The 13,913-nt window shown below is 52.2% G+C and overlaps 1 protein-coding gene across 3 annotated transcripts in view; it reads right to left on the bottom strand.

The window, feature by feature from the left end:
- Positions 1–13,570, bottom strand: part of LOC137642051 (thyroid hormone receptor alpha-like) — a 202,215-nt gene extending 188,645 nt beyond the window's left edge. For 2 of the 3 annotated variants that reach the window (XM_068374616.1, XM_068374614.1), the window contains exon 1: positions 13,429–13,570. In XM_068374616.1, the coding sequence (XP_068230717.1) occupies positions 13,429–13,446 (18 nt within the window). In that variant the 5' untranslated portion in view covers positions 13,447–13,570. The remainder of the gene's footprint in view (positions 1–13,428) is intronic. The other variant, XM_068374615.1, reaches the window with a different exon arrangement.
- Positions 13,571–13,913: the final 343 nt, after the last annotated feature.

Here is a 13,913-nt window from a genome sequence, read left to right as displayed (position 1 = left end):
CAGCCTTGCTATCCTGCCATCTGATGGGAAGGCTTGGAGATTGGAGTCTAATATCATGCATAGATATCCCAGTTGTTGAGATGGGAGCAGAGAAGACTTCCCGAGAATTACCATGATCCCTAGACCTTGGCAAAGTCCCAGTAGCTTGTCTCGGTGTTGAGGAAGGGTCGATTCTGAGACTGCCTGGGATAGCCAGTCATCCAAAAAGCGAAGGAGACAGATGCCGCTCCTGTGTGGCCATGAAGATAACAGGGAGAACATTCTGGAGGACACCTGCGGTGCTGCGGGGAGATCGAAACACCGTACCTTGAACTGGTATATCTGTTGTCTAGGCTGAATTTCAAATACTTCCTGGAAGACGGATGGATTGGGATCTGGAAGTACCCGTCCTTCAGCTCCAGTGTGCACATGAAGAGTTGTGGTCACACTACAAGCCTGATTGGCTCTGCTGTTCCACGCTGAACGAAGTTTGTTCGACAAACTTGATCAGGGTAGAGAGGTCGAGACAGGTCTCCAGACTTCGGACGCTTTCTTACAAGAAAGAGTTGACTGAAGAAGGCGTGGGGGGGAGCCGTCGATGACCTTTTGGAGAGCCTCCTCTAGAGCATGGTCTCGATTTCTGCCCGAAGGGCTAGCCCCTTTGCCGATCCCATGGCATAGGGGCTTGGCGACACTGGGTTTGCTGTCAGCGGAGGTAGAGATGTAAAGAGCGGGACGCGATATCCTTGGCTGATCACGGAGATCGTGCAGTAATCAGCCCCGAGCTGCTGCCACCTGAGCGCGCAACCTTGGGCATCCCCCCACCGGGGACCCTGCAGGGGGGTTGCCAATCCTAGCGTTTGCGGCCTCGGCCGCTCCCTCAGGGTTATTGCCTCCCCCAGAAGGACTTCCCGTCCTTCTTGCCTCTGACAGGAGGGGGCTGCTGTTTAGACACCTTGTCTTAGCTGCCGGGGCTGGTTCCGATGTCCTAGGCTGACGAGGCTGTTGTTGTTGAGGCGCTGGAAGTTGTAGGGTCTGGATGCAAGCGCCTATGGAGGAGCGAACCGTGATTCGCTTTCTCCATCTCTCAGCTGTCCGTTCCCTGTCCTTGGGCTCAAAACAAGGTCTTTCCAAGAGTGGAAGTGTGTCTCAGCTTGCTGACATCCATGGTTGGGACTTCCGAGAGGAACCTCTCGGTCACTGCATCTCAATGCTTCAACATTGAGTTTGCCCACAAGTTCGAAACTTGGTGAGCCGGGAAACGAGGTGCTCGTGCCCGAGAGGAGGAAAGTTTCCATGACCTTCCTGGAGCTCTCCTTGGACAAATTCTCGGATCGCAACAGGATGCGCAGAGATCCAAGCCAGACAACCAGCCATGAAGTGGGCCGCATGGCACACTTTGCGGCTTTCTTTTGACTTAAGATCTCCGAAGATGAGAATGTCACCAGCCGGGCGGAGAACTTCTCGATAGAAGAACTCCCTGGGGAGACCCTTCCACGGAATGGTGGAGAGGAAGGGCTAAAACCAGGTTCCCCCATGATCTCGAAGTACCTCCTCTGCTGACGGCTGACAGACGCAGTGTCAGCGACTCCCGCTAGGGGAAAGGGAATCGAACGATCCTGAGGAGTAGAGATGATGGGGCCTGCCCGAAAGGAAGGAGAAGAATGTTGCCCAGACCTCTCTGAAGATCCTTCCTGCTCTTGTATGTGCCATGCTCTGCGTTTACAGGGAGAAGATCGTGAACTGGAAGTACGCGCCCCAGAGGACTCGCCAGGTTGCCCGTGTTACGATAACCCAACGGGAATAGCGGTTGAAATCACCTTGGCGCTCGCGCGATGGCAAATTGTTGGTTCGCGCGCGGGCGAACGTGGGTGGTGCCCGCGCGCGGGTGCGTGAATGCGAGGGCGCGCAGGCGAAAGTGCGCGTGGGCGCGCAGGTGAGGGCGAGTGCAGTTGGAAGGACGAGCGCTGGAGGTCGGGAGACCGATGGCGCGTTGGCGAGCGATGGCGCGTTGGCGAGCGATGGCGCGTTCGGCGAGTGATGGCGTGTTCGGCGAGCGATGGCTCTCTGGCGTGAATCATGCTGGCGCTCGCGCGATGGAAAATCGCTGGTTCGCATGTGCGCGGGCGCGTGGGCGTGCAGGCATAAGGGCGAGCGCAGGCGGCCGGGAGACCAATGGTGCGTAAGCGAGTGATGGCGCGCTGACGAGCGATGGCGTGTCCTGGCGGGAGATGGCTCGTAGGCGGGCAAAGGCGTGTTGGCGAGGGATGGCGCGTTGCCGAGGGATGGCGCGTTGCCGAGCGATGGCGCATGGGCAAGCGATGGCGCGTTTGGCAAGCGGTGGTGCGTTGGCGAGCGGTGGCGCGTAGCGACCGCTCGCGTACAGGAGAGTTAACGCGTGGGCGCGTAGGAAACCTACGACGATTGAAGCGTTGGCGTTGAAAATGCTTGCGTGCAGGCGACGAATCGCGCGGGCGCGTAGGAGATTGCTGGCGCGTAAGGAGAGCCCAGGGATGCCTGTGAGCGCCTGTGCGTTAACTTAGGTATCTCCTGGGCTGAGCTGAAGTGGAGGCGCTGCGAGTCCAGAAGAACCTGTGAGCGCCTGTGCGCTAGCGAAGGAACTTCTTGAACTGCAAGACGAGGCAGGAACCAGGAGATCGTAGGAGTGTAGTTGCGTGGCCCGGAGAAATGCGCGGCCAGACGTACGAGAGATCGTCGGCGAGGAGGCGAAGGAATAACTCCTTACCTGCGCCCAGGTCCAAAGATCATGGGCGCGTGGGTGAACGATGGCGCGTATGCGCATATCAGGAAGGGGGCGCAGATGGGTGCTGGCGAGCAGGTGTACGTGGAGTTCAGTGAAGAACAACCTCCCTGCTTACGCCCAGATCCGGAGATCGTGGGCGAATGTTGGCGCGCAATGCGCACATCAGGAAAGGGTGATCAGATGTGCGCTGGCGAGCAGGCGATCGTGGGCGTTCAGGAGACCGTAGGCACGCATGGTGCGTAGCCACACAGAAGGTCTCAGATGAGTTGGCGATCAGGAGACTTGCGCCCAGATCCGGAGATAGTGGGCGCGAGGGTGAACGTTGGCGCACATTGCACATATCAGGAACATTTGCGAACTACTGCGCGCAGTAGAACGAGGTTGCACAGGTAAAAAAACCTGGCACCAAAGGGCTTACTCACATGTGAGATAAGCCCTTAGCCCCGAAGGGACCGGTGCCCGTTTAGAAAACGGGGTGGAGGCGCCCACAGCGCTACTGCGTCCAGGAACGGAGAAGGAAGACAAGAAGATCTGGCAGGTGTCGAAGATCGCGAAAGAACTGCCGACAGGTCTAGAGAAGCAGCAGCAACTGTCTGTTCTCGTCGAGGACGATCCTCTACGGCTGAAGATGAGGACGACCACGGACAGGAGCACCATCATCAGTCCTCCGAAGAGGAGTCTCTGTTGGTGAACTCCCCCGAGGGGGAGAGACACTCGCAGGAGAGACCGTTGGACTCAGCTGCCCCCTCGAAGATGTTCGGAGGGGGGAACTGAGCCTTCAGCAACAACAGCAGAGGAGTCCTCCGAAGAGGGGTCTCTGTGAGTGTCCTCTCTCGCGAACGAGAGAGATGAACACTTCGTAGAAGAGACAGAGAACTGAAGAAGGCGCCCCTTAGGGCCGTCGGATCAGCAAGCTGACCATAAAGAGCAACCCTCCGAAAAAGAGCTCCTGCAGTTGCTCAGCCCCTTGAGCGTACAGTAGCTGCAAGTGCGACTGCTCAGCACCAAGAGCATAATCACACGAACACCATGGTCCGACCTTGCAACCGCTCAGCCCCTTAAGCATGGTTACAAAAGCGGTAGCTCAGCACCAAGAGCATAACCGCCCGAGGACCAGAAAAAAATCAGGATATCAGGAGAATCGAGTCCTTGACTCCACCGGGACTTGAGTCGCCACTGAAGGTATCTCATTCTGAGGCGACTGTTGGGAACGAGACGGGTCAGAGAGGAGAGGTGGCCGCGGAGACGAAGCCACGATTGGGCTGGGAATTCTTCTCGATTGAGGAAAGGTTTTGCAACCTTCCTCAGCCTTGCTATGCTTTCGTCTGATGGGAAGGCTTTGTGGAGATTGGTGTCTATGATCATGCCTAGATATACCAGTCTCTGAGAGGGCTGCAAAGAGGACTTCTCAAGGTTTACCACGTTCCCCAGATCCTGGCAAACTTCGAGGACCTTGTCTCGGTGGCGAAGAAGGGACGCCTCCGAGTCTGCCAGGATCAGCCAGTCGTCCAGATAACGAAGGAGACAGATGCCGATCCTGTGAGCCCATGCAGAGATGATGGTGAAGACTCTGGTGAACACCTGAGGAGCTGTGGAGAGACCGAAACACAGCACCTTGAACTGGTAGATCTTGTTGTCTAGGCAAAATCTCAGGTACTTCCTTGAAGACGGATGGATTGGGATCTGGAAGTACGCGTCCTTCAGATCCAGTGTGCACATGAAGTCGATCCCATGGCAAAAGAGCTCAACGACACTGGATTCACTGTCAGGGGAGGTAAAGATGCTGTGAAACGAGACGCGATACCCTAGAGAGATCACGGAAATCGTCCAGGCATCCGCCCCGAGTTGCTGCCACCTTGCTGCGCAACTCTGAAGGCCTCCCCCCACTGGTGGACATGCAGGGGGATTGCCAACCCTAGCGCTTCCGGCCTCGGCCGGTACCTCTACGGTTTTTGCCTCCCCTGGAGGACTTCTTGCCCCTCCTGCTCTTGGCAGGAAAGGGCTTAGACACCTTGGGCTTCGCTGCTACGGTCGTCTTCTTTGTGTCCTTGGCAGGACGGGGCTGCTGGACTGCCGGAGGCTTGTAGGGCCTCGATGTCAGGGCCCTACGGAAGATGGAATCCTGGTTGGATTTCCTCCACCTCTCGGCAGTGAGCTCCACGTCCTTAGGCTCGAAGAGACTCTTACCGAGAACGGAAGTGTCTGAGCTTGCTAGACTCCGCGCTGGGAACCTTATGGTGGAACCTCTCGGCCACAGCGTCCCGGCGCTTGAGGATCGTGTTGGCTCACAAGCTCGAGACTTGGTGGGACAGAAACTCAATGGTCCGAGTGCCCGAGAGGAGGAAGGTTTCCAGGGCCTTCCTTGGAGAGGTCCTCGGACCGCACCAGGATGCCCAGAGACCCCAGCAAGATGTCAAGCCATGAAGTGGCCTGCATGGTGCACTTGATGACCTTCTCCTGGCTCTGGATCTCAGTGGCTGAGAAGGACACGTGCCGGTTGGAGAGTCTCTCAAGAGGGACTCCCCCTGTGAGTTCTTCCACGGAGTGATGCAAGGGAAGACTCAGCGAAGACTCCTCGAGGATCTCAAAGTACCTCCTTTGATGGACTCGAGGAGGAGGGAGGAGCTTATTCCCTGCACTCGATCTGCTGGAGGAGGCAAGCTCAGCGAGCTGGCCCTCGATCTTGTCTCTGGGACTCTTCATCCCTTGGGACCAGGGCAAAGCTGCGCTGGCCCTAGAGGGTTTCTGAGTGCCATAGACGCGATCCAGAACCGTGTCCTTCCCTTCACGAGGTGGGACCTCAGGGTCTGGGATCCCATTAAGGTTCCTCATGAGGGTCAGGACTTGCCAGAACGCATGTTCTGACTCCTGGTGCTCTCCTCCTGACGGACTTGCAGCGAAGTCTCCCGTCCCCAGGGGCTCTTCCTGGGGGGACACGTGGACATCCTCGACGGCCCTAGGCTGTTCCTGCCTGATCCTAGCTGACGATTTGGGAATCGTCTTAGAGTCCTTACGCTCCCTCCTGGGCGGGATACAGGACTCTAGAAGCGAAGGAGGCAGGTCCTTCTCCACCTCGGGACGAGGCGACCTCTCGGGACGAGGCGACCTCTCGGGAAGAGGAGGAACCTCCTCCATTGGTGCGATGGGGGAGTATTCCTGCTCGACCGACTCTCCTGAGGAGGGGTACTCCTCCTCCGCAGGGGAGGGCGAGAAGGTCTGAGGGGGAGTAGGAGCCTTGCGTAAGGATCTGCGCGGGGACAGCCTAGGCCTCTGAGGAGGATCCACGGGAGAGACTTCTCTCTTCCTCTTCAGGGGGGAGGAAGCTGCCGCTGGCTCGCGACCCGAATCAGAGAGGGCTGGCTTAATCGCCCGCACGAGAGCTCTGAGTAGGGTGTCAAACCAGGGCTGCTGTCTGACACTCCCTCTGGAGGGAAGGGGATCGAGAGATCCCTAGGAGGAGTTGACAAACGAGGGTTCGCCTGCAAGGCTGAAAGAGAAGAATCCCTAGACCTGTCCGGGGAGCGCTCACCCTCTGGCGAGCGCGCTGGTCTGCGCTTGCGGGGAGGGGAGCACGACAAGGAAGAATCCGCCGGTCGGCGATCGCGCTGGGGCTCGTGTATCGGGCCCAGAGCAGGGTCGCGCGTGGATGGGTAGCGCGATGCTGGAAAATCGCGGGGGCGGGTGCGAGGGCGCGATGGGGCGCAGGTGGATGGTCAGGAGCGATGGCGCGCTGGCGACAGAGCGGGCGCGTGAGCGCAGGGGCGCACAGCAGCTTGAGCGGGAACATGGTAGCGAGAGTGCGTAGGTGATCAGGAGCTGGAACAGGAGGAGGCTGAACAGGCGCGCAGCAACCTGGTGCGGCTCCGAAGGGTGCGAGATAACGGGGGCGCCTGAGCGCGTGTCCGGGAGAACCGGCCGAGGGCGCAATAGCGCTGGAGCAGGGTCGCGAGCGGCCTGGGGGCGAGAAGTTTGGCGTCGGTCGGGAAGGACAGGTTTACTCGCCTGTGGGAGCGCTAGTTGTGCTGGCGATCGTGGGCGCGCATAGCGCACATCAGGAACAGGTTGCACCGGGGTTTCCTGCTTTGGAGGTTGAGCGTTGCGAGCCGCGTGAGGGCGCTCTGGAGTTAGTTGGGCAACCATTGTTGTCTTAAATACAGGCACGGGGCGTGTAGCAGGAACAGGGCGCGAGATTGGAGCGTCGCGCGCGATCGCGTCTGTAGCAGACTCGCGCGGTTCCATAGGCGGCCGTGAGCGGCCGTGCGTTGTCTTGGCAACCTCTGGGGCGACGCGCTGAGTCGCCGCGACGCATGGTCGCGTTGGAGAGCACGTGGGCGCTGGTGCAGGAACTGCACGCGGACACGCATCGCGAACCTCCCTCGTATCGCGAACCTCCTTAGGTGGGCGCGATGAGTCCAAGGCAACACGTAAGTGTGTTGAAATGCGCGTAAGCGCTGGAGCTGGAATCGCGCGGGGACGCGTATCGCGTCCATCCCCCGAGGGGCGCGACGAGTCCGCAGGAACCTGAGGGCGCCTGTGCGCCAACTCGGGAACCTCCTGGACCGCGCGCTATGAAACAGGAACTGGGGGGCGCCGAGGTGCCGGAGGGCGCATAGGCGCAGGAGGCCGCTGGGGCATCGGTGGACGGGTAGGCACCATATCAGGAACTGGCCGCGTGTGCGCAGGTGAGCGCAGCAGCGCTATATCAGGAGCAGGGCGCGTCTGCGCAGTTGGGCGCTTGCTCGCTACTTCAGGAACAGCTGGAGGGCGACGGGGCGCCGATGGGGGTGGGCGCGCAGGGGAACCCTGGCGCGAAACAGGACCAGTGGCGCGAACACCTAAGGGTGAGCGCCGAGGCGCTATGTCAGGAACATCAGGAACGACAGCAGGAGGGTGCGCAGGCATAGCCTTACGCTTAAGGGCGAGAGGCGCAGTTTTGCGCTCAAGTCCCTGAGACCCCGAAGGGCCTGGAGACTGTGCAGTGGCAGTCTCAGGAGGCGCGTAAAGCGCGTCAGCAGCTTTGGATGTAGAAGGTCTGGGCGACAGTTCACCTTGTCCCGAAGGACGACCATCCTCCGAAGGGGATCGCGAACGATCCCCGGAGAGGTCTAGGTTGGTAGCAGGCAGGACAGGAGAGCGGCGAGTCGTCTCCTCCGCAGAGGACTGTGGTGATGACGAGCCGAAGAGGCGCCTCCTAACCCCTTAATAGGGGGAAGGAAGGCCTCTACGGCGAAGGGGAGGACGAGCCTTCCGCCTTATACACCCACGAGGGGCCGTGGGATCAGCAGGCTGACCATCAATGGGCCTCCGAAGAGGCGTCTCTACCAGAGAACTCCCCCGAGAGGGAGTCTCAACGGAAGGAGAGACCGTAGGACTAAGCTCCGCCCTTGAAGTATGTTCGGAGGGGGAGACAGAGCCTCCCGCTACCGCAGCCACAGGAACGGGTGTTTGGCCAGAACCACGGGATGTTTCCGAAACAACAACGTCAACCACAGACAGAGGATCTATCTCCGCTGAAGTTGACGATTGTTCGGCGGCCGCACCCTGTTTGATCATGTCAAACAGGACTTCCTTGGAGGGCGAACCCTGCAGTCCAAAGGAAGCCCAAAGCTGAAAAAGATCATTATTAGAAACAAACACCTCCTCCGAGGGGGAAGGGGCAGCCGCCTCGCTTTGGGAGGCAACGACCTCTCCCTCACAACGCTATCGGTTAATGACATCAACAACATTACGGTCTACACTACCACTCGCCGGCCTCTCGGAAGAGGCCGCCCGAGTGGGAGCTCCGGAGGAGGAGAGGGCGGCGGTAGAAGAAGACCTGGGATTTTCTCTCTTCCGAGAAGCCTCGGAAGGAGAAAGATCCCTTTTAGCCTTCTTCTTACGTCGCCGGGCAAACCTCTCCCACTAGGAGGTAGACCACTCCCTACACTCAATGCACAAATTAGACCTATCACACCGTTGGCCCCTACACTGAGGGTATAAGGAGTGAGGATCCGTTTCCACGGCCGACATAAAGGTCCCACAAGGGCGGCCGGGAAGTCCAGGCCACGTACGCATAAGGAGTAATAGAGGCCAACTTCACACACACATTGAAAAGAAAAAGCAAACAAAATTATGGCAGTCAACAGAGAGGTATGCGCTGACAGGTCTGTCGTTTCTCCAAGCCAAAAGTAAAGTGAACTAATCACCAGTGCGTGTGAGGGGGAAGGGGTAGCTAGGGGTAGGAAACCCTCGTTAAAACTTTATGGCTCGTCAATTCAGCTAAGCCGGCGAAGTAATTACCCCATGTAAATAGCGTGGTTTGTAATCAGTTACGGAACAAAAAACAATTAATTAACATTAATTCCCCCGGGGGAACTCCGAAGAGGAACCAGAGGGAAAAGAACATAAGAATTACGCACCAGGAATGCCCCCTCCTCCCCCACTGACACTCACGGGAAGGGGGGGGAAAGGCGGAGAACTGTAACAAAACAGAATTATAACAATTATAAAGATGTAATTCAACTAAAAATGTTACTAATAGTAAGAACGAATGAACCCCGAAGGGAAGCGTTCTACACAGAGCTGAAAAGTTAACAAATACAATTAGATTTAAATAAAAAAATAATCGAGACAAAATAAACGGAGAAACAATTCAACCCGCAACGGGAAGGAAGCTACCGTAATACGTAGTAGTAATAAAAGGGTGAACGAACTCAGGGAGAGAGAGAGAGACCGTAGTCAAACAAAACTCCCAAGTTCCCCACGCTGATAGACCAAGTTCCCCGTAGGGAAGGAGGAACAGCGGAGAAACATATAGTAAGTAAAGTCCAGCGATGACGATTCCCCACGGCGCCCGCCGAAGGCAGACCGAAGGACCAAGGGAGAGATCGCGACCCATGAAAGTCACCGTAGTGACCTGAGACCACACGGAGAAGTTGTCGTACAATGAGTGGACTTCCTACACACACACACACACACACACAGCACAAACACTGAAAAGGAAACTTACTGTATTTCTATACTCAAATATATACATAAACATAAGAATGTTTACATATACATTAAGTATAAGAAAAGTAAGTAATTAGTAAGACAAAGCATTAATGGCTGCCAAGCGAGGACGGGACAGAGACGTCTGTTCATTGTCCAAGCCAAAAGTGAAGTGGGGCAGTTCACCGGTGTGTGAGGGGGGAGGGGTAGCTAGCTACCACTCCCCTACCCCCCTGCTAACTAGTGCGGGGGGTAATACACCCTCGTTAAATTCTAATGGCTCGTCCTTTCAGCTACGCCGAAAGTAAACCCTATGTAAATAGCTAAGGTTTGTATTTCAGTTATGGAACAACTTAAAAGTTTGCAAAACCAATGTCACTCAACCAACTAGAGGCGAGGCTTTTTACTGTTAAGGTATACGATTTCAACTATTATAAAAACAAAAGAAGTTACAGTAATTGTTCTAAACTTTCAAAGCTCACAAGGCAACCCTCAAAAATTAAGGAAGGCAGGAAGTATATGGTTGAGTGGAGAAAACAGTGGGATCACCAGTCAGGTAGGACATGGTGCCTAGATTAAGTTAGTATACACATCTCTAACAACTAGTACCATCATCACTGGCCAGGCAGGGCACCCTAGGTTGGGTTAGGTTTAGATACATCCTTGAAAGTACTATAACCCACTCCTCAAATGGTTTAAAGGGATCCGGATGTTTAAACCAAATCCATTCAGGCCATGTACGGCCCTGACATCATAAGTTACGCCAAGTTAGAGAAGGTTATGTTAGACCCAATTCCTATCCATACCACACCACACTTGTTAAGAAATACTACGGTAGCTTCGTAGGTTGAGCACAAAGGCCATTTAGGACCCAACATTCTATTGTAGGATTGGATAGGAGGTTTTGTTGTACCTATATGTACCAATCAGCACTTTCTTTCAAAAAAAGGTTAAATAGTAAAGATTACTTTTATATCTATTATAGAACATATATGAACAAGTTAGATTTTTTTTTATAGTTTTTCAATGCTATTTTGTCTAGCAATAATGGAGATCACCAATACAAAATGAGAGTATTTGGGTGGAGAGAAATAGAATGGAAAAGGGTAAAACACATAAATTCAGTCAAGACATAACCTAGTTAAAACTTGGACCATCCCAACTAACCTAAACTAGGAATAATCAAGAACTACATTTGGATACAAATACTATTTTTCCTTCTATTTTTAAGTATCCTATATGGTATTGTAAAACATCTTGGCATTCACAAACCTAACAAACCCATCTCACAGGTAATCTAGTTTCCCATTCTGGTTTCTAGTCATACTTTTATTAAGGTTGTAGTGAAGTACCCAAACATTGATAACTGACATATAGGACTAATGTCGAAATCACATCAAAACTAAGCTTTACGTATATTTCACATTTGTATAACTTTCTTTTAAGGTAGCCTATTTTACTATTTGTAAGCTACATATTTAAATAATTTTGGTTAATGTCTAGGAGAGGGCCGCATGAAGATAACACTGATATTCAATTTATTTTTACTAGAATATGTAGGAATGTATGTATGTAATGGTATACCAGTGAGATAATTTAGTGAAAATCATTAATAGTCGAAATATCGACGATCAAACTCACGCTACTCTTGTCTTCCTCCCAGATTTTTCTAAGTCTCTTGTTATTGTTGACTGTGTCTTATTTTTGCTCAAATGAGCCCTGTAACTACTATAATCCGCAGACAAACTAGTGCACTATGACGTCTTCACGTTTGGCCAATCACAGTGCGACAATACATTTTCTTTCCCAATGACGTCTTCACGTTTGGCCAATCACAGTGCGACAATACATTTTCTTACCCATCACAGTGCGACAATACATTTTCTTACCCAGCCATTTTATTTCGTTCCTAGACATGGAGGCCGTAGCAAGCACGTCGTCTGATATTGCACAAGAAATTGAAATTCCCGTTTCTTGTGCCGACTGTTTCTTAAGTTACGGTGAATTTGTGTTAGCCTATTCGGGGAAAATCGAAAAACTTGTGGATTTGTGCCAGAGACACAATTTAATTTTGCAAAATAAAAAGTGTCCGCATTGTGAGGAAGTGTGTAGGATTGACTACAAGAAACATAGTTTTAGGTGTGACAAGTCTTACATTACGAAAGGACGTAGACGTAAGCGTTGTTCATATAAAGTGTCGGTGTTTGTGGGTACCTGGTTTTCCAAAGGAAAACTGGACATTGAAACTAATTTAAAATTTATAGTTTTGTGGGTTCAAAACTGGTTTTGCTACGATGTGGCCATTTCTGAATTGAAATTAAATAAAGGTACTGTCTGTGATTGGTCTTCTTTTTGCAGGGAAGTTGTAATTAATTGGGTATTAAGGCGCAGCAAGAAAATTGGCGGCCACAATTGTACAGTAGAAATTGACGAGTCCAAATTCGGCAAACGCAAATATAATGTTGGCCGAGTAATAGACGGCCAGTGGGTATTTGGTGGTATTTGCCGAGAATCACGTGAATTTTTTCTGGTCCCCGTGGAAACCCGGGATCGTGACACCCTGCTCTCGCTGATTAAGGAGAGGATCGAGCCAGGCACAATTATAATTTCGGACTGTTGGCGAGCTTATAACTGTCTGGCAGAGGAAGGTTTTAAGCATTTGACGGTTAACCACAGCCTTCACTTCGTTGATCCCCAGACACAGGCTCATGCCAATACTGTGGAGAGGAAGTGGCGGGACGTGAAGAATTTAGTGCCGAAATATGGTAGGAGGAAAAAACACTTCGTCAGGTACCTTGCCACTTCCTACTTCAAGTTGCATGTCAGGGAACCATCGCAATGGCTTCACGTTTTCCTCAAAGCAGCAGCACATCTTTACCAACCAACAGTTTAAGGTAAGCTTCATTGATTTATAGAATATATTATAATGGTGATAGTATAACGAAGGGGGGGTCGCAGGGGGGGCGAAGCCCCCCCCCCCCGGTAGGCCTAGGTAGGGGTACAGGGCCCCATAGGCTAGGTTAGGTGGGTATCTTAGGTTCGGTGGTACCCTGAAAATTACTGTGGCCTTAAGGGAGGGTCACAGGGGGGGGGGCGGAGCCCCCTCGGTAGGCCTAGGTAGGGGTACAGGGCCCCCAGGGTAGGGTAGGTAGTTGTATTAGGTTCGGTAGTGCCCCGAAAAATCACTTTTCTCCTCCTCCCCCCACCCAAAATCCCCGCTTTCCCACTGGGGTCCCCCATAATTGTAGTAGTAGGTTTATGCTTACATTTTGTGTGTAAGAGTTAAGTCTTAGTTTCTTTTTTATTCATTTCCTCATGTTTCTATGCACTGTGCAACAATAATCTGGTTGTGTTTTGCCGTTTTTCGTCGTTAATACTTGAAAAACGGGTGCGGCCTTCTCCTAGACATTTACCATATTTTTTACCCGACACCGAGCAGGATAAGTTATCTCCGGGGCCCTTTGGCACTTTACTCTAATCTAATCCTTCTACATTAAGATTTGTAAATAGCCTTTCCCAACAAAATCCTTATAAAATCACTAAATCATTGTAAAATAACCATAACCTGCTACTGAACATGTGTCGTTGTTCATATCCTCGCTCGTGTATTCAAATAAATAGTAATAATAATACGCCAGTAGGTCTACCTTTCAAATTTACAAAAAACAATGAAAAATAAATAGTTGTCATTTCACGAAGAAAATGTGAACACTCACCAATATTTCTTCGGCCATTCGTGAGACAGTAGTTTCCGTTTACGTAATTTTAGAAACCGAATGAAAATAACGAAAATCGTGCAAGAAATTGCTAAGTAATTTAACACAAACACTGCAAATCACAAGAATACAATCACAGTATATTACTGTACTCCAAGACAAGGTGAGACTGGTCACTGCTGTTTACAATGTTGCCAGATGGATTAGAGTAAAAATTCCCAAAACTTGATAAAAAAAAAAAAATCCCCCAAAACAACCCAAAAATCCCCACTTCCACAAATATATTTTATTCTGATCATGTAGGCTTTAATCGTATAGAAATTAATCACAATATTTCATATAGAGAGCAAGTAAACTAATTGCAACAATATAAAGATTTACTAATTTCTGTTTCTTCTTCATAGAAATTTGTACAGAATATCCCCAGTAGACACCCAAAATTCCTAAATCTAGGGATAAATCTCCATATCTGGCAACACTGGCTG

Source organism: Palaemon carinicauda, chromosome 6 (genome assembly GCF_036898095.1).
Source record: "Palaemon carinicauda isolate YSFRI2023 chromosome 6, ASM3689809v2, whole genome shotgun sequence".
In the NCBI taxonomy this organism is placed as follows: Eukaryota; Metazoa; Arthropoda; class Malacostraca; order Decapoda; family Palaemonidae; genus Palaemon; species Palaemon carinicauda.
Note: the sequence above shows the minus strand (reverse complement) of the source record. Positions and strands in the feature narration are given on the sequence as shown.